Here is a 20,961-nt window from a genome sequence, read left to right as displayed (position 1 = left end):
GAGAGAGTGTATGTGAGCATGAGCAGGGGGAGGGATAGAGGGAAAGGGAGAAGCAGACTCCCTGCTGAGCAGGGAGCCCGATGCAGGGCTCCATCCCAGGACCCCAGAATCATGACCTGAGCCGAAGGCAGGTGCTTAACCAACTGAGCCACCAAGGCACCCAGGAACCATCTTTCAAAGCCCTTGGAGAAGTGGCAGACACACTGTCCCTCTGCGGAACCAGGCTCATTGGGGCAGTTAGAAATTAGGATAAGGATCAGGTTAGTGGGGAGGAAGCAGTGATGGAAAATTCTTCTGAAAACAGTTATTCATGAGAACTCCGCCATGACTGGTATGGCCATTAATACGGTCATTTCATTTTGCCTTAAATGTGGGATCCAGTCCAAGGCAGAGGGAGATGAATGCTTAGGAATGCACAGTGACTATTCACCCAGTTTACTGGTGGGAATCAAGCAAATGAAGTGGCCTGAGAAAAACAACACTGCTTTAAAAAGCATTCTTTTGTGTTCACAGCATATTTACAAGAATCGTTAGGGAAAAGGGACTGGTGGTTTGAGGAATCTATCAGAAATCTTCGGCCCAGTCTGTTGCTAGGGCAGAGAATGAATTTACCTTACGGAAATCCTAACTGCTACTGTCAGAGAGATCCAGGAAGTCCGGGTAATGCTACGCATGGAGCAACAAACAGAAACGTTTTCTTTTCTCGACTGGCACCCCAGAAGACTAGGAATAACAGTCACTTCAGATAGGAGTTATTGATCCATTCCTCCAAGGCTAGTTAATAACAAATACTGTTTGTTCTTTGTAGGACGTAACATTCGCCCAACCTACGTATATAGCACATGGAATTTGGCCTTAACCCACAGAGCCACACTGGTTGCCTTTGACCCCGGCGTGCATCTTAACATCTGTTTCGAGCAGAGGAAATAGGAGAGTAATAGAATTGATGCGGAGTGAACCAAATTCTACCCATGACAGACATGCTTCAGGCAGCTTTATGGAATTACTCCTGTAGCCCAGATGAGATATTTCTGGACCTGAGGCCTCTCTGGCCACCTGTCCCTGCCCCCACAGGTTGTTGATGTAGACCCCAATTCCTCTAGCAGACCTACTTAAGAAGGCCAGTGTATTTTTCTGGTTTCATTGTTCTGTTGCCTGTTCATCTCCACGATGAGACAGTTTAACATACTCGTGTCTCTTGTGGCCAGAGATCTGGTCTGTGACAGCATCAGGATCAATCTTGTCTTGGGAGGAGGACTAGACAGAGCCTGGCCGTAGTAATTACCATCGGGTCATGGTGGTTCGTGGCTCCAGAAGCTGGACTCTTCCCTTGTCCATTCACTTTATAAATATTGATTGAGCACCTGCTCTGCGCCAGGCCCACAAGTATGGCAGTAACAAAACAGATGGAAATCCCTGCCCCTCTCTGACTTGTGTTTCATTTTAAGAATCTGAGTGTTGTCCTACCATTTTGTCCTGAATTTTAGTGACTTCCAGTCAGTAAGCCACTTCTAGAACAATAGCTCCCAAACTTTAATATGCATGCAAGTCACCTGAGGGACCTTGTTAAAATGCAAATTCTGATTCACTAGGTCTGGGTGAGACCTGAGACTGTGAACATTTAACAAGCTTCCAAATGGTGCTGCTCAGCTTACGCTTTGAGTGGCAAGGATATACAGCCAGTAGTATCGGCACCATCTACGAATCTGACAGAAATGCAGATCCTCAGGCCTTGCTTCAGACCTACTGGCTCAGAATCTGACCTTTAACAAGGGCCCCAGGAGCTAAGAAACAACAGTCTAGAGCAGTGATTCCCAAAGCACAGGCAACATCAGAAGCCACAAGTGACAGTTCCAGAATCCCTGTGGGTCTCCCCACAGGAGAGGTAGGGTAGGGTCTTCCCCTGCCCACTGTGGTGTATCACCTGGCAGTGAGCGCCCTGGGTGATTTTGATGGAGACCAGGTTTGAAAACCTCCAAAGCATTTTCGGAGGACAATGTCTGAGCTTCACGAGACTGGAAAAAGCCTTAGAGGTGACCCAATGGTAATCATCTGAGATCATGTGCTCCTCTGAAGTTTCCCTCACACAAGCCCCAGATAAGAAACTGAGGCCAGGTTCTTGCCCAGGGTCTGTGGTTACAAATGGCAGAGTCTGGCCTCCAGCACATGCGCAGTTCTTCTTCTGCTGCAACCCCGCACCAGGGAATGCCTCTCCTTGACGCTGACCCAAATCTTCCCCTCTTTCAGCCCATTACCTCTAAACCTCCACACCCTCCCCACCCACATTTCCCACCGACCAAACCACACATTTAATTGGTTGACTTCCCCAAAGACTGTTTCTGTCAGCCTTTTGATAATTTTGCGGCTCTTCTTGGGGGCAGGTGAAGTATGTGGGTGGCAAGGGTGTTGTCCCCTGGTTTTCCATCCATCTTTCAAGAAGGCAGTTGAACTTTCTACTCTTTGTCTTTCCTTTCAGCGTCTCTGATAAGTGTTCTGCAGCCTTCTGGAATGTAAGTGAGCACCTCCTCTCTTGGCTTACAGCTTCAGGACTTCCTCATTCTTCCAGATTGGCCACTTTCTCCTCTCCCCACCCTACTCAGGGAGGTGCTGCTCACCATGTGAAGTTGCGTGGACATGCTTGGAGCTCATGGTCTAAGATAAGGGTCTTAGCTCAGCATCCACATACCCTAGCCCAGTCCTTTTTGATCTTGAGTGTACATTAGAATCTCTTAAGGAGCTTAAAAAAACCCAATGTCCGCACTGCATGCAGGCTGATTAAATTAAAAATTCAGGGTGGGAGATAGGCATCAGTAATTTAGGTCCTGCCACTCTAGGGGTCTGATCACATTCCTTAACTCTCCCCCGCCACACAGCAAAGTCCTGACTCCCAACCACAACATCCTGGTTCCTTCGTGACCTAGCTCCAGCATCCTTTCTGGCTCCTCTCCATCACTCATCATCATCACTCATCATCCACACACTCAAGCCCCAGGAGGATGCTTGCTGTCCAGTGTGTAGACACTGTGCCTTTGCTTCCATTCTTTCCCAAGTTCCTCCCACTCTGCCTGTCTCGGGATGGACCATGGAGGGAAGATTGAAGAAACAGAGAATGGCTGGAGGCATGTTCCCCGAGGGTGCTCAGGTCATATTTGGCAAAACGAGTAGGGCAGCTACCTGAGGAGCTCCTTAGAGGGATGACATGTGGAGATTCAGAAGCTCTGGCCTTCAAGGGACTTACATGCCAGTGCGGGGAAGCAGACTGGTGAGGAGCACAGGGAAGCATGATAGGTGCTCTGAGAGGGATATGTGGAGGGACATGTGGGGTAGGAGAGGGAGTGGACTGCATCCCAGGGTCCTGGAACAAGGGACTGACCCTGTAGATAAGAATAGTGACTGTATTTCCCAACCATAAGTCAGGTGGGACATAGGTATGATAGTGGTCTGGACAATGGGCAGTCAGAGACTTCTTGGAACAGTAGAGGAGGAGGGGGATAGCTCCTAGATCTTGGGTCCGAATCCTGGTGCTAAGCACTGGGAATGCAAGATTAACCGATGTAACACAGACACTATGTCTAAAGCTCTGCGAGAATGAATAAATGTTCTCCTCCACCTGCTTCCCTGGGCTGAGAATCCAGGTGAAACAGCTGTATCCTTCCCCCACTCAGCACCTCCCCATAACAGAGATGCGCGCCCCTCCCCTAAGGCCTTCACCCCTTCCACCTGGGCTGCCGGGATTCTCTAATTATTCTACACTTTAATAAGGCACAGAGGGCTCATTATGTAAATTCAGGCAAAAAAAAAAAAAAAAAACCCACCCCAAAACCCAAATCATGAATCGCATCTGTATTAATAAACATTGTAATTAACACTTACCAACTGCCAACAAAGTGTTAGATGTAAATAACAGGTGGATGCAGGTTGAAGTAATGAGACTAGAAAGCCACTACTTCCTTTCTACTCCGTCCAGGAATTTCGAGAAATAGTTCATATGCTATCTCTTTTTATTTGTTTATTTATCTATTTATTTATTTATTTATTTTTGGTTTTTTAAGTAGGCTTCACTCTAGTGCAAAGCCCGGTGTGGGGCTCGAACTCAAGACAGTGAGATCAAGATCTGAGCAGAGATCGAGAGACCGATGCTCAACTATCTGAGCCACCCAGGCACCCTGATAGCTCATTTTAAAATATTTTATTTTAAAGATTTTATTTATTTATTTGATAGAGAGAGACACTAAGAGAGGGAACACAGGCAGGGGGAGTGGAGAAGCAGGCTTCCTGCTGAACAGAGAGCCCGATTTGGGACTCGATACCATGATCCTGGGATCATGACCCCAGCTGAAGGCAGATGCTTAACAACTAAGCCACCCAGGCGCCCCCAAATTTTTAATTTATTTACTTAATCTCTACACCTAGTGTGGGGCTTGAACTCATAACCCCAAGATCAAGAGTCACATGCTTTTCCAACTGAGCCAGCCAAGTGCCACCCTACTATCTCTTTTTAAAAACAAGCTTATAGGGGAGGTTGGGTGGCTTAGTTAAGTGTCCAGCCCTTGGTTTCAGCTCAGGTCGTGATCTCAGGGCCCTGATTTCAGGGTCGTGATATTGAGTCCTGCATCAGGCTTTGCGCTGGGCATGGAGCCGCTTAAGATTCTGTCACACCCTCTGACCCTCATTGCTCAGTGTACACACTCTCTCTGTCTCTCAAAAAAACCCACAAAAAACCCAAAGCCCCCCACAGTCTTATAAATTCTCCTGAACTCTGAAACCACTAGTACAATTTACCCACTGAAATGACTAGTACATTTATCAGCTTGCTATTTTAACATATTTAATAGTAATTTAACATTTGTGTGATGCCTCTTATCTCAGATTCATTTATGCATTCAGCAGCTAGTCAATATATGTGGTAAGCACTGTTCTAGGCACCAGGATACAGCAGTGAGGAAACAAGACAAAGTTCCTTATCTTAGGAAGTTTACATTGTGGTGGACAAAGACAGATAACAAGGAAATCAACAAATACACACACAAAATATTAAATGGTGAGAAGTGGTGTAGGAAAATGTAAAGTGAGGTAAGGAGAATAGGGAGTGTGTGTGTGTGTGTGTGTGTGTGTGTTCCTTTCCTTCTGTGGCCAGGCTTCACTGATTAGGTGACATTTGAATGACAGAATTTATTGATTGTTTACATATACGGCATGAGAGAAAGAGGTAACAATTTGGCTCCTGGGATTTTTACTTGAGCAACTGAAAAAATGAAATTGCCACACACTGATATAGAGGAAGCCTTAGAGATACAGAGCAAGTTTGGGAATTGATTTTGGACATGTGATGTCAAGTAGGCAGTTAAATATGCCCATGTGGAATCCAGAGGAAAGGTCGAGACTGGAGATATAAATTTAGAAATCTTTAATCCCCCCCCCCCAAAAAGAAATCTTTAACCCCTAGGTTTTTCAAAACCCAAACTAGCTGTAACCACCGAAGGAATGAGTGTGGACAGAGAAGAGATCCAAGGACAGAGCATGGGCATGGGCAAGGGCATGCCTCCACCGAAAGGTAGATGAGGTGAAAACAGAGAAAGGATTGCTCATGAGGAAAGAGAAGAACTAGGAGAGTGGACACCTGCATACCAGGTGAAGAAAGTTTTTCAAGGAGTGAGACACTGTGTAAAATAATACTGACTGATGCTGAGTAACAGAAAGCTCGAGAACTGACCATGGGGCTTGGTACTGTAAAGATCATTAGGCCCTCACCAGAGTGGCTTCTATTGAGAGGAGGAAGGAGGGAGGCAAAAGTTGGATGCCAGATCCTGAGTGAGAGAGAGAGAGAGAGAGAGATGTCTTTTTTTTTTTTTTTAAAGATTTTATTTATTTATTTGACAGAGAGAGAGAGAGAGAGATCACAAGTAGGCATAGAGGCAGGCAGAGAGAGAGAGAGGAGGAAGCAGGCTCCCTGCTGAGCAGACAGCCCGATGCGGACTCTGAGATCCCAGGACCCTGAGATCATGACCTGAGCCGAAAGCAGCGGCTTAACCCACTGAGCCACCCAGGTGGCTTAATCCATTGACTGGATATTGGTTTTGAAGAAACCAGCTATAAAAGATAATTTGAGTATGGACTAGATATTAAGAAACTATTGTTAATTTGGAGGAGTGAAAATACTATTATTGTAATAATCTTAGTCTTGACACATACCTACTTAAATGTGTAGGGGTGAAGGGTTGTGATATCTGCAATTTAATTTCACACAGCTTAGCAAAGAACCATATATATAAAATATATTTTTCAGACTACATAGCAGAATGTCAACGTTTGTTGAATTGGGCATATAGCGTGTTCATTGCACTGTCGGTTCAACTTTTTGATAAGTTTGAAATGCCTTTTTTATAGAAAACTTGGGGGAAAACTCAGACTCTGGGCCTCAGTGGTGGCAAATGTATTTTTTTAATAAGTTTTTTTTTTAAAGACTTTATTTTTTTAATTGACAGACAGAGGACACATAGTAGGCAGAGAGGTAGGCAGAGAGAGGGGATAAGCAGGCTCCCTGCTGAGCAGAGAGCCCAATGTGAGGCTCTATCCCAGGGCCCTGGGATCATGACCCGAGCCGAAGGCAGCGACTTAACCCACTGGGCCACCCAGGTGCCCCGGCAAATGGATTTTTAAAAGACCACAGGTGACTCTGATATACCATCAGGGATGAGAACCACTGAATCAACGCCCCACTGAGCATGAAACTGAGGTGTGAATAGTTGAAAGACTTTCCAAAGGACAGAACAAAGGCTAAAATGCATGTTTCTTGACTTCCAGTTCTGTGTACTTTTCTTGTATATCCTCTAAAGGAATTTCCTAGATAAGAAACCTGGCCTTCTTGAACACCTAAAACTCTTTGTCAGCAGATGAATTGCACAATGCAAAGAAGGATTTGGGCACTTAGGGGTACTCACTTGTTAGAGTCAGGTTATCAGAGGACCAAAAATCATTAGAGGGTTAAAAAACTGTAAGGTACTAAGGACAAGTACAGTCCTAATTAAAAAAGAAGAAGAAGGAGGAGGAGGAGGAGGAGGTGGAGGAGGAGGAGGAGAAGAATTGAATTATATTGTCCTGAAGAGCTAAATTTTCTTTTAAATAATTTTATTACTTTTTGTGATGATAATCCATGAGATTGAATTTTATTTCACACGGTTGTAAGATTTAATATCTAGACAAAACCAAAGATTAGGAAAAAATTCCAAAGTCCTGATTATTGGGAAATGAGGTTACAGATGAAGTTCTTGGTGTTGAAAGAGCCCGGGTTCCTCGCAGAGCAATATGAAGAACTGAAGATGCAGATTACTACTAGGTCCCAATGTCTGGTGGGAAAGATAAGAGTCTTGGCCATCAGACAAGACCTGAGTTGGAATTCTGACTCTGCCATTGACTGGTTCGGTGACATTAGGCAAGTTATGTGAGCGCCCGAAGTCTGTTATTCAGCCCCTTTTACAGGCAGGAGATGCTGGGATGCAGTTAACATAGATGCACAAGGTGGTGCCGTCTTAGAAATCCAAGAGGTAACAAAGGAATGGGGGATATTCAGGCGGGGCTTCTAACTCCAAAGGGACTGAGAGTAGCTCTTAACCAAGTTGGATGGCGAGAGGCAAAAGAAGGCAACATTTTAAGGAAATATGGGGGAGTCGTGGAGCCTGGAGCAGCTGAGAAACACAGTTTTTGCGGCTTTAATGCTGGTGATGGCGATTATTTAGTGAAACAAGTATGGAAAAGCCTAACTCTGACCCAGAAATAAGACGCAGGGCTTGGGGCGTGAACCTGAGCGGCTTTAAACTCTCCCTTTGCTTGGGAAGGGGACTCCAACATCCAACAACACAGAAAACGCCTGGCCTGGGACCAACACAACACACAGGTGGCGACAGGACTGGAGGCTTACGTTGGGGGGGCGTGGCTCCAGGCCGCTCCTCGACGTTCTCTTCCGGAACAGGCCTGTGCCCCGGAAGCAGTTGTTTGTTGAGCGACTCTGGGCCCGTTTAAGAGACTGCGGGCGTGTTGTCACCATGTTCCTGTCCGCGGTCACCTGTAAGTGGGGCTGGAGGCGTCGGCAGGGCCTGCGGCGAAGGCGGGAGGAAGGCGTCGGGACGGTGCGGGGCCGGGGGCGCGCGCCGGCCGGGAAGGCTGCCGCTACGACTCTCCAAGGCTTCAGGACTACAGCGTCCGGCATGCTCCGCGGCGCAGCGCCTTGCGGGGCGGGTTGCGTTTGGGGGTCTGCGGCATTAGTTCTTGGTCCGGTGGGTTCCGAGACAGTGGTGGTCGAGTGTGGTCAGCAGTAATGGGACGCTTTCCCCGGCCTCCGTACGGATGTGGTAGCACAATTCCCGAACGTTCTAACTGAGGGGGTGGGGGGGGGAGAAAAAACCTCGAATTTTTAGTTAACTCGTTTCAAACTCTTTAGATGAGGAAATGGCTTGAGAAGGGCAGTAACTTACCCTAAGTCGGTACAGCTGGGCTGGGAAAGAAGTGTCTGTCTTCCCAGGTCCTCTCTCTTTCCTGCACCATGCCAACCTCTAGGTTAGTTTCCCTCCTCCACCTGATGTGGTGGTTGCAGTTTGCATGGGTTAACTTGTCAAACCAGTGGCTTGTTCCAGGGCAAATATTTTGCACCTTAGAAGAGGAACATGTGGAACAGATCTTAGAGAGATTTGAAGAGTAACCGGTCCAACTGAAAAGAGATTGTGCAAAGCCTTGCATTCAGAATTGTGTTGGTCTTATTGGATCTTTGTCTTCTTTCTAGAATCCTAGCGGGATCACTGCAAGCTAGGGAGTAGTTACCTGAGTGACAACCCATTGCATACTTCATCACTTACCTGTTTATTACAGACATTAATATGAACTTTGCATAAGAAAGATAATAAGTTGCTATTTTCTTTTCTCTTTCAATCTTCCTCTCTGCGAGAAAGTTGCCAAGAGCAAGTCAAAGTAAGTAAGGTTTTCTTTTTTTAAACTTTATTTGTTTATGTTTGGTTTGTTTTTCCAGCCCTTGCCAGCACATCTTTATGTTAATCTAAGCATTTGGTCTCGATTTTCTGAAAGTTGGTTCGAGGCTTATTTGGTGAATTGTTTTGGCTCTGTAAATTCTTAGAAAAAATATTTCCCCTCCTGCCCAACTTTCCTACTTAAGTGAGTGTTCAGATAATCGAAGGAACTCTTGCTGTCTTGTTCCTAATCAAGCCATCAGGGTTCCCATGCTGTCTTTGGATTACCGCCGTATTTCTGCTTCTTCAGAGGTGGACTGGGAGCCATTTGTCTGAGGACAGGGATCTGGCTGAACAAGCTGTGATTTGATTGAACTACAGAGTCAGTTTTAATGAGTTTTGTAATCCTTTGCATTCATGAAATAAGCATTTCAAAAACAGCACAGATTAAAGATTCCATGCTATACCAGAGATACTATAAATACCAAACTGGCATCTCAGAATAAATTTTGTAGATAATAACTGAAGTAAGATTTTATGTGTTAAGAATAGGAAAATTCTTTTCCAGAAAAAAAAAAAAAAAGGAACATTCTAAAGCAGCCTTTGCTTACAACCCAAGACACATTACAGATCATAAAACTAGGTTTTTTGGATGAAAGTTAATGAAAAACATGTAAGTTAGTGTTTTCACCCATATAGGTTTTATTCATTTTGCTTTTCCCACAGTCCAGTTATTTATGTTAGAATTCCCCACCTCAGGGTTCTGTAGGAATCTCCCTTGCCTTTGGTTGCTTTAAGGGTACTTCCTGCCTTTCATGTTCTTTGTATCCTTGGAGCATCTATCAAATATGTCTTGCCTTATATACCTTGTATACACAACTCACCTCCATACTATTCTGTTGGTCCCTGGAGGGGGGAGGGGCAGCCTAACAGAGCTCCGCATTTTCCCTAGTGCATTCCACAGAGTAAGCACTTAATAGGTATTTGTTAAATCCTTCTGAATGAATGACTGCTGTCTTTCTTAATTAACAAATATTGTGTGCCTCTTATGTATGAGGCACTGTGCTGGACATTGAAAGGCAGGCAAAGATGTGTATCAGAAGATGCTACAAACTTTTTTTGGAACTAGATGAGAAATAAAATAGCCTGGTCTGCATAAGGAAGCCAGACACATGAAAAAGTAACAGTACAAGGTATTAAAGGCAATGATGACCTAGTGAGGCAAAACATGAACTTATGTTTTGGATGACTATAAGTTCAACGAAATACGAAGGAGAGCAAGGTTTTACATGTTAGCAATGTAAAAGTTCCAGTCTTTTTGTTTTGTCTCTTGTGATTGTACTCCTGTTGCACATCCTGGAAGATAGGGCTCTGTCGAGATAGCCGTCTTTACGACTTCCTGACTGGCCAGCTAGGGTCACCAGGACTTTTGTATTTTCCCCCTTCCTGACTTCCGCTGCTTCTCCGTGGTGGGTGTCTGAGTCTTTTCCCACAATGTGGTTTCATCTTGTTGATTGGTTAGTTGATTACCAAGGCACTCCATAATGAAACAAACCTTGGGTATCAGGGCCGTTGAAATTGTGGTTTATGGAAAATGTAGGCTGTCTTTGAACTGAACCTTCTTAGGGCTAAATGATATCCCACAGCTGATACTACTATACAGAGTTCTCAGAATGTGCCATCCTCCCATGACTGATTTTAGTCTATTTCCTCAGCTCGTAATAGCTTATTTTTAAATCTTAGAACCATTCTGGTGAAAATGCTGAGCCAAGCTGGGACAGGTTACTCCTTCAACACTAAGAGAAGCCGACTACGGGAGAAACTGACTCTCTTGCATTATGATCCAATTGGTAAGATTCAGAGAAATTGCTACACAATAAATTCAGATGCTTTCAAGGCCTGCTGCCCTTTCCAGACTGACGTTCAACATGTCTTGGCGGTTTTGTAGGCCCTTTGACTCTCTAGCGTTCAGTCAGCGAGTGAGTATTGAACATTTACTGTAGTGCCAGTGGCTGTCCCAGGTGCTGGGAGACACCAGGACACATTCAGGCTGAGTGTCTGTGCTCTTGGTACTTGCAGTCTGGTGTGGAAGGGAGAAGAAGAAAGAAAAAATGATGTTCTGCTCAGTACTTTGAGGAACACAAGCAGGATGCTGAGATACAGTATGAAAGTGGGGAGAAGCAGATTCCACCTTTAGCCTAGCCTTTAGATAGAGTAGATATGGGATAGAAACCAGCCAGATAACGAGAATAGGTGAGACTGTTCTGGAAACAGAAAAGAGTGTCTTCAGATGGGGAGGGAATATTCTCCTGGATTCGTTGAACAGTGGCAAGCAGTTAGGTCCAGATTTGAATTAAAGGAGTGTGGCATCTATGTATTAGTGCAGGAAGGCAAGAAGTGTCATTTTCCATTTTGTACCGTCTGCTAAAATGGTATAATAAACAGTAACTTTAAATGGACTCAGTAGAGAGGGGTCTGGGTGGCTCAGTCGTTCATCGTCTGCCTTCAGCTCAGGTCATGATCCCAGGGTCCTGGGGTTCAGGGCGGTGTTGGGCTCCCTGCTCAGTGGGGATCCTGCTTCTGCCTCTGTCTGCTGCTCCTCCTGCTTGTGCGCGCACTCTCCCTCTCTCTCTCTCTCTCTCTTCCTAGCTCTTTCTCTCTGTCAGATAAATAAATAAATAAATAAATAAATAAAAATCATAAAAAAATATATAAATGGTTTCAGTTGATAGAAGTGTTTGTCTAAAAGACACAAGTGTTCCCAAGGCCAGATTGCCTGCTTACATACAAAAGACATCAGCTGATTGCTATTGGTAGAAGCCCAATTTTGTTTTTGGATTTCATGAGCAGATTTATATCAAGTAAACTAGCAAACAAATGATTTGTTTTAAAACTTCAGGCCATTGGTTTCATTTTTGTGCCCTTGATTCTGAACAGCCTCTTGACATTTGCTTCTGAATAAGAACTGTACTGGAGCTTCTGGGTTGGTGACTGTGCAGTGACTGGGAGAGGGACCTGCTGGGAGAGGGCGTAGAGGCTGTGAGCCCCTTCACCTTACCTGTCCTATGTGTCACTTCATCTGCCTGCTCCTGAGTTACTAATCACTGGTAGCTGGTATCAGAATTTTTCTTCTTTTTTTAATCATGCTGTGTTATCTTGAAGTACAAAGATTCCAGTCATATCTCCTGTAGACCATGTTACCCACTGCTCTGGCTGCCAGTCTCTTGTCTCTCTCCTAAGCAGTGGTGAGGCAGATACCCTTTCCACGGGGAAGAGAAATGATGGTTTGTTGCCTTTGCCAATAACAAAAATGTTGGAGGGCTGGTGGCAAAGCTCTTCTATTGGCAGCTTTCATGTGAACTATATAAAAAGAGCCAGAGTGTCTGTCTCTGTTGGTGGTCAGACCGGTTCTTCCCAGTTAGCACTTCTGGTCACCGTACACAGATGACCGGTGTCAAACTTGATGGCCTCAATCATCTTTGCAGTGTCTAGATCTGTCTGAATGGTGTCCTTCACCTTGATGAGGGGATCAGGATAGCAGATGGTACAAGCATCATGGGTCGCCAGGTGAGGGATTCCTTTTGTCCCACAGAGATCTTCCTCACTTTGCACAACTGCTGCTTGACCTCAGGTATAACATGATGAACAGCAAAGTGACCCTTGGTATCCTACATCAGCCGGAAATTCTCCCCAGACTTGTCAGTGCTGAGGATATCCATAAAACCCGCAGCGTAGGTTTCATCAGTTCGGACCTTGCCATCAGCCTTAATAAAACCCTGCATACAGATCTTCTTTACTTCATCTCCTGTTAGGGTGTACTTAAGTCTGTTCCTTAGGAAAATGATGAGAGGAAGACATTTTTTTCAGTTTATGGGGACCAGCAGATGGACGAGGAGCAAACACAGCAGTCAGCTCATACAGCATCCAGTGCTGTGGACCACTGCACGCTTCGAATAATTCTTGGGACCATAAGTCATGGCTGTGCTAGGCATGAAAAGAGAACAGAATTGAGTTGAATTGTAAGATACCCAGTTGGTGATCAGAATCGAATTGGTACTGCAATCTTATTACCCCAAATTAATCCATTATATAACAAAAGATGGATACTCATAATCACATTTTTTATTGACTAAGAATGAGCACTCATAGACTCTCACTTCTGGCCAAGATGGAATAATAGGAACCGAATGTCCTTTCTCCCTGGAAACAACAACAAAAGGACAGTGTAAGCAATAAAAGACAGCAATCCCTGAAAGAAAGGAGACAAACTAGTGTTTGTGAATGGTCAGACAAAATGGAAATTCTATCTTGTTTGCTTACCTGTACAAGCTTCTTATCTTCAGATGTCATGAACACAAGCATCTGTACTCTCCAGGCAGTCTCTGTTTTACAGATGATGAATCTGATGCCAAGGATCTTAATCAAGGAGACACAGCTAAAATATGTTACAGAGATTTGAACTCAAGACAGTCGGACTCCAGAGCCCGGGCCCTAAACCAGTCTGTATAGGGACCTATTAATGAGAGGTTTCACAGGACAGTAAAACCTACATACCAGTGCATGACTTCTGGGCAGGATATTAGCGCAAATCCTGGCTAACAGCTACCTTCATAGCTGCCTTCAGAGTTGGCACAGAAGGTCTCATAACCACCATTGAACCATTCATTATGCTGCGTTCATCACTAAGAGAAATAAAAATATCACCTTCAAAAAAACGGTCTGCACCAGTGGGAAGAGGCATATAAAAAAGGCTCTGAGACGCCCCGTTGTAAAATTGGATGATTTCCGTTCTTTAATGGGGATAAAATTCCCTGCTGTTTTTATGGTGTTACAGTTTTGGTCATTCTTTACCATAATAAAAAAGGAATTCCCGGTTTGTACCTAATGACTGGGAGTCTGGATTTCAGGATGGTACTTCATATGGTAGAAAAATTAGAATGACAGGTATGTGTCTTAGTCCTTTTGGGTTGCTATAACAAAATACCACATACTATTAGCTTACAAACAACAGAAATTTATTTCTCAGAGTTCTGGGACCTCGGAGGTCCCAAGGGCAAGGTGCCACCACGGTTGCTTTCTGGGGGAAGGCCTTCTTCCTGGTTCATAGTCTGTGCCTTCTTGTGTCCTCACATAGTGGAAGGGCAGGCAAGCATTGTGGGGTCTTTATAGTGCATTAATCCCGCTCAGGAACACACTCTTGTGACCAAAACACCTCTCAGAGGCCCCACGTCCCAATACCATTGTGTTTGGGGGTTAGGATTTCACCGTATGAATTTGGGGCAGGGGGCACACATTTTTTCAGACCACAACAATATGATACTGTGAAACTCTTTTGCCTCTGATTTCTTTGTATCAGCTGGTAAAAACACAAAGTGATGAACTTTACAGTAAAGTAATTGTTTTTTTAGAGTTTAGCTCCTTTAGGGTTTATTTTTAGGAACTTGTGCAACATTCATGTTACTTGAATAACCTTTTATATTTCCAGTATGAGAATGTATGAGGATTTTCATCCTTAGTATAGAGGTGTTAGGAACTAATTATTTGTCAGATTGATTTTGAGTTTTGAGATTGGGAAAGGACACAGCCATGAACAGTTTGGTTCCTAAGTTGAAAGTGGGAGAGAATATTCATATATAAATTTGAAACAGAATGTTAGAACTTTTCTGATCAGGAATGGTCTAAACCTGGACAGCATGACTTTGTCTTTTCAGAAGAAGAGAAAGTTCCGGGATAGTGGACTGCCTGGCTTTCTGCCCACCTCCTGAATGTCCCACAGGCTAGCGTGCTGATGTTTGCCCAGGGGCCTGCCCTATTGCCCAAGGTACCAAATAGCTTGGCAGTTCTCCCAGCAGATGTTACTGCAGTGAGTAGTTAGTTTAAGGGTAATGTTTTGCTAGTCTGCTTTATAAAGGAAATCAGGTAAGGACACAGAGAAGTTCCCAATTATTTGAGCATTTCATAATATAATCTGACTAGAACCAGCCTCTGTCTTCTCAAACTCCTTTTCCTCATATAAAACAAGATGCTGATTTCCAAGGAGGATTAAAGGCTGAGGCGTAAACTTACTAAACTTTGCTAAATATGTGAAGGCTTACCATAAAGAGAATTAAAACTTGTCAGTTTTGATTCCTTGGATGACTAAACAAGACAATATAGACTTTAATTGAAGCAGAATAGATTTAGGTTAGATATAAGGAAAGAACTTGACAGATTCATTCTTCTATGAATTAGGCAGCAAATATTTTGACAGAAAATTAGTTTCTGTTTATGATTATGGATAGCAGTGTGTCATTTCAACCCAACTGTATATCTGGCAACAGCCCTGTGAGGGAGTTGGAGTTATCCCCTCTTAGGGAAGCAAACTGAAGGCAGAACATTGTGAGAAATTTTCCCAAGGACTCACAGCAGATATAAATGGTAGAGCCAGGGTTTAATAAGCACAATATTTTCAAGTCTAGGCTCCCTAATTTCAAAAAAATATTTTTATTTATTTATTGACAGACAGAGACCACAAGTAGGCAGAGAGGCAGGCAGAGAGAGAGAGGAGGAAGCAGGCTCCCTGCGGAGCAGAGAGCCTGATGTGGGGCTCGATCCCATGACACTGGGATCATGACCTGAGCCGAAGGCAGAGGCTTTAGCCCACTGAGCCACCCAGGCGCCCCTCCCTATTTTTTCTAAGACATGAAGCCAAATTACTATTCTTTTAATTGGGGAGTGCTATAAGGCATCAGAGGAACAGTGAAAACCTTACTACTCAGCATCCAGTCTCTGATCTTTTCTTTCTTTCTTCCTTTTTTTTAAATTTAAGATTTTACTTATTTATTTGACAGAGAAAGAGAGATCACAGGTAGGCAGAGAGGCAGGTAGAGAGAGGGGGAAGCAGGCTTCTCGCCGAACAGAGAGCCCAATGCCACCGATCCCAGGACCCTGAGATCACGACCCTAGCTGAAGGCAGAGGCTTAACCTGCTGAGCCACCTGGGCGCCCCTGGTCTCTGATCCTTCATCCAGGCAATTAGTACCTTTTAAAATATTTTATTTTTATTTATTTATTTTAGAGAGAGAGAGAGCATGTGTGTCCACGCGTGTGCATGCCCACACACATTAGCGGGGGAGGGTAAGAGGGGAAGGGAGAGGAAAAGAGAATCTTGAACAGACTTAGGACTGAGCACGGAGCCTGAAGTGGGGCTTGATCTCTGACCCTGAGATCACGGGTGAGCTGAAACCAAGAGTTGAATGCTCAACTGACTGAGCCATCTAGGCGCCCCAGGCAAATCAGTACTTTTGGTTTTGTTTCAGAGAGTGTACTCTGCTACGGTATTTTCAATAATATTTTGGTTTTAACTTTCATTCTATACCGTACTAGAAAAATCTGTATTTGGATATTAAACCATTTCTGGAAGTATATGATTTGATGTGTATTTATTTACTCCTCTAGCCAGACTGCCTTTTCTTTTCTTTTTTTTTTTTTTTTTTTTAAAGATTTTATTTATTTATTTGACAGAGAGAAATCACAAGTAGATGGAGAAGCAGGCAGAGAGAGAGAGGGAAGCAGGCTCCTCGCTGAGCCGAGAGCCCGATGCGGGACTCGATCCCAGGACCCCGAGATCATGACCCTAGCCGAAGGCAGCGGCCCAACCCACTGAGCCACCCAGGCGCCCCATCCAGACTGCCTTTTCTTCTTGGTCTGCTCAGTTCTTGTTGCTTTTTTCTCTGGAGTCCAGCTCTCAGTCTGGTCTTGCTCATTGCCTGCAAGTGTGTTCCTTAACTGGGTGCAGACATGGAGGGTTTGCCATGTTTTGTTCCTAGTTTTGTTTTCTGATTTGGATATTTCACATTGGGTGGGAAATAACCTTGTGGGTACCAAAGACACCACCGATGGGCTGGGGATCCTTCCCTTGATTTCCTTCCCATTTTCTCTAGTTTTCTCTGGCCTCTGGGATCGAGGAACTCAGTTTGTAAATCTCTTCCATCCCCATGTCAGAGGAATAGTAAAATCAGAGAGAGGAGAGTGTTTGTGGTATGATACGTATATTTATTTAAAAATGGTGATGAAACCTTCAGTGTTCTGCTACAACCCATTTTTCTCTTTCAGTGAAAACAAAAGTTCTCTTTGTGGAACAGAAGAAAATACGTTCCCTATAAACAATGGATTGAAAATGAATTTGATTTATAAATGTGAAGACTGAGGGCGGGGTACTGATTCAGAAATTCTGCAGCGTGTTATAAAAGAAGAGGAAATGGCACGGAATCACTGCCTCCTGTGATTTGAAGGCCATTGTGAAGAAAAACAATGTACCGAAAGAAAGTTCTTCATATTAGGACATATATCATTGCATCACATTTATTTATCTTTCTGGATATTTTTATAGCCCTTAATAAAAAATATTAAAATAGCCTGTGCTATTGTCTCTTGGTGATGTTTTCCTCCACTCTTTGAAATAAAAAACAACTACATCACTAAAGAATAACCATTGTTCGTATAAAAGAAAGTTTCCACAGTGAAACTTGTGCAAGACTTTCCAGTCTGCTCCTCTTTGTACCTCATAGGAAACGCAGAGTCAGTCTCCAGAGTGATTTCGAAAAAACTCCTGTGTAATAACAGAGACGGGTAACGGTGAACAGGAATAAGAAGGGGGCCAGCCTTCGAACACAAAAGAAGCCATCAGGACTTTTGTTTTGTGCTTATTTAATTAGGAAAAATGACATTGGTCCGTATTTTGAAACTCTAGTCACTGAAGCAGTAGCTGGGAGTTTCTAGGAATGCTTTGGACCCCCTTTATCTTCTAGATTTCTTTCTTTCTTTCTTTTTCTTTAAAGAAGAGCTATAGTGTATTTCCACAGAGCCGTGGTAGGCTTCTGGGGCATGGCAGCACACAGTCAACCAATTTGGAAATCCCACCCATAATCCCTAATGTTCAGGTAAGACTGTGCTACCCAGATTGACATACTTTCTCATTTAAGCTGTTGTTTCCTACAGATTTTCAGAAATACTCAGTTTTCTCCTCACATTTCTGACTGAATGTAAGAAGGTCAGCTTTTATTTTGAGTTTTGCTGGTTTGTATTCTAGACCATTTAAAGCATTTATGTAGAAGCATGATGGCTTGCCTTCCAGAGCCTCAAGCAGGATGAAACCAATGTTCCAAAGTAACACGTGTTCCCTCTCCGTGGCCTAGTCGGTCTGTGGAGGCCATGCGAGAGTAGCTTTTCTGAAGTTGGGATTAGAAGTAGACAGTTGTTGAGTCCCCGGGGCTTGTGGCATTAGAGTCAATCAGCTGTTTTCTGGCATCTTTTGTTTAATCTCTGGTTCACAGCTATAATAGGGGAGATCTTGGCTCTTTTTCGGTTGAAACTACACAGAGTCATTTTGGATTACAAGAAAAATCCTTCACCTGGTCCTACCTAAGCCTGCTATAAAGGGCCTGTGACACACATGAATCGACATTTAAAAAAAAGCAAACCAACAGCTTAAAATCTGGCTTAAATGACTTGTCTCTTCAGCACAAGCGCTGCATGTGGCCCACAGGTGGTGTTTACATTTTAAAAAAATCAATTGCTGATACTTAAGCATTGAAGAAATTTCAATAAACATCCAAACTTCTGGCTTCTCTCACAAAACAGAAGCTTCTACAGTGCTAACCCTGATTATCAACCGTCTCTTAGGAACTGCCTGAACAGCCCAATTCACGTGCCCCCTTCCCTTGCTTAACATTCTCTGCTCAGACTCTAGACACTGTCGTCCACAAGCCCTGCTCTGTGGCAGACATACAGCATTCATGATCTGTTGGCAAGTGAGTTTGCTGATTCCTGGTCCTCGTAATGTTTGTACAGGTCCCAGTCGTGGACTCCTTAATTTTTGGTTGGCTCTTGCAAATACATGAAAAGTGAAGAAATCATCATTATAAAAAAGTAAATGAAAGGCTGAGAATGACTTCAGAAATGAACATATTTGCAAAGAAAAGAGAAGAGGATATTTTATAGTAAGCTGCTGGCTCAGAGAGGCCACCTCCCTCTCCCCAGTCCATTTTATTTCCAGGTACATTTATTTTAGGGTTAGTAGCAATCAAAACAGATGGAGTGGCAGGTCTTTTTTGTATGGATAAGATAACTGTGTTCCTGCAGACTGGACACTGACCGCTGCGATGGAATTGGATCTCTTGAGCATTTCTTCCAAGGGCAGATTTGGGTAGTAAGCCAGGTAGAAGGCCAAAGCCCCCACGAAACTGTCACCAGCACCCTGTAATTAAAAGCACAGTTGTGGACATAAGCATGTAGTCACCTGGTGCCAGACTGTATTTGAGAAATATTTAAGTATACCTTTTATTGTAGAAGAGTTTTAGATTTACATAAAAAGTAAAAGGATAGTACACAGGTTTCCATATACCCCACATCCAGTTCTGGTAACATCTGGTAACCTCTGGTAATGTGCATTTGTAATAATGAATTAAATGTTATTGATACTAGCTGACCTCTGCTTTATTTGGATTTCACTAGTTTGCTTAATGTCCTTTTTCTGTCCCAGGATCTCCTCCAGGATACCTGTTACCTTTAGTTGTCATGTCTCCTTAGACTCCTATGGGCTGTGACAATTTCTTGGACATCCTTTGTTTTTGATGACCTTGATAGTTTTTTTTTTTTTTTTTTTTAAGATTTTATTTATTTGACAGAGAGAGACACAGTGAGAGAGGGAACACAAGCAGGGGGAGTGGGAAAGGGAGAAGCGGGCTTCCCGCTGAGCAAGGAGCCGGATGGGGAGCTCGATCCCATGACCCCAGAATCATGACTGAGCCGAAGGTAGACGCTTAACGACTGAACCACTCAGGTGCCCTGACCTTGATTGTTTTGAGGATTGGTCAGATATTCTGCAGAATGTGCCTCAGTTGGAATCTGTTTTCCTCATAGTTAGGCTGTGGTTATGGTTTTTTGGGAGGAAGACCACAGAGGTGATGTGTCATTCTCTCATCCCATTTATCAAGGGCACATACTGTCAAGAAGACTCGAGAATGTTCATCTCGATTACTTGGCTAAGGCAGTCTTTGCCAGGTTTCTCCACTGTAAAGTTACTTTCCTCCGTCTTTTCATATTGTACTCTTTGGAAGCAAGTCACGAAGTGTAGTCCATGCTTAAGGGATAAGGGATAAGAGTATTATCTGGAATTCTCTATGGGAAATTTGTCTCCCCCTCCTCTGCATTTATTCAGTCACCTAATTATATCTGAATGAACTCATGGGTCTTTAAAAAATATTTTGTATTTTGGGCTATAACCCCGTACTATAATTATTTTATTGCTCAGATTGTTCCAGCTTTGGCCATAGGGAGCTCTTTCAGTTGGCTCCTATGTCCCTTTGACATACTCCCATTGCTTTGTTTTTTGAGTGCTTTACTTTCTGATACTATAAAATGCTCCAGGTTCATCTTATATATTTCCTGTTTTTGTCCTAGAATTACTGGATGCAGTACATGGTGAGAGCTATTCAGATATTATTTTCAAACTAACTATAGGGACAAAACAGTTTCTCTCCCTTTTCTCTGAAGCTCCAAAGGTCTGAGTTGGTAAAGTACATATATGGACCCATAGAAATAGAAAATCCCAAAGTCTGTTGACTTCCGCCTCAGGCAGGGTAATACCTAGTCATGTATTCACTGAACAAAAATCATTCTGGTATTTAATAGCTTTCAGGGTCATTTTCTAGTTTTTCCCAGTTTGTTGTTCCTTACACCCAGGGGTTTTCATAACAAATCTTGAGGCTCTCCTTCAGCCATGAAGAGCCTTGGCATGCAAGATTGTTCCAGCTGCAACAGAAGTATTCAATGAGCTCTATGGCCAGGACAGTGACGGGTGCTACTGAATTGTTAGAAGCCATTGTGGATTAAATGCTAAGTAGTGTGGCAGAGTTTGTAAATATTACTGGATGCTAATAAAGAGTTTGAAGACAGCTCCTTGAAGAAGGGAGCTCTTCCAGATGAGACAGATTTATAGAGAAAGGAGGCCTCAAGGAACAAAG

At 43.6% G+C, this 20,961-nt stretch overlaps 2 protein-coding genes and 1 pseudogene across 3 annotated transcripts in view; 1 reads left to right on the top strand and 2 right to left on the bottom strand.

The window, feature by feature from the left end:
- Nucleotides 1–7,939: 7,939 nt before the first annotated feature.
- On the top strand, nucleotides 7,940–17,351 carry MRPL33 (mitochondrial ribosomal protein L33). The gene is made up of 4 exons (XM_059188746.1): nucleotides 7,940–8,064; nucleotides 8,943–8,961; nucleotides 10,701–10,807; nucleotides 17,051–17,351. Exons 1-4 carry the CDS (start codon nucleotides 8,043–8,045, stop codon nucleotides 17,098–17,100), a joined length of 198 nt encoding a protein of 65 aa, XP_059044729.1. The 5' UTR covers nucleotides 7,940–8,042; the 3' UTR covers nucleotides 17,101–17,351.
- Nucleotides 11,721–12,934, bottom strand: LOC131840602 (small ribosomal subunit protein eS4-like; annotated as a pseudogene).
- The window catches only part of RBKS (ribokinase), an 86,847-nt gene continuing 82,855 nt past the window's right edge, over nucleotides 16,970–20,961 (bottom strand). For both annotated transcript variants that reach the window (XM_059188745.1, XM_059188743.1), the window contains one exon: nucleotides 16,970–19,193. In XM_059188745.1, coding sequence (XP_059044728.1) covers nucleotides 19,020–19,193 — 174 coding nt within the window. In that variant the 3' untranslated portion in view covers nucleotides 16,970–19,019. The remainder of the gene's footprint in view (nucleotides 19,194–20,961) is intronic.

This window comes from Mustela lutreola, chromosome 9 (assembly GCF_030435805.1).
Source record: "Mustela lutreola isolate mMusLut2 chromosome 9, mMusLut2.pri, whole genome shotgun sequence".
Lineage (NCBI taxonomy): Eukaryota > Metazoa > Chordata > Mammalia > Carnivora > Mustelidae > Mustela > Mustela lutreola.
The sequence above is the reverse complement of the archived record's forward strand: the minus strand, read 5'-3'. Positions and strand labels throughout refer to the sequence as shown.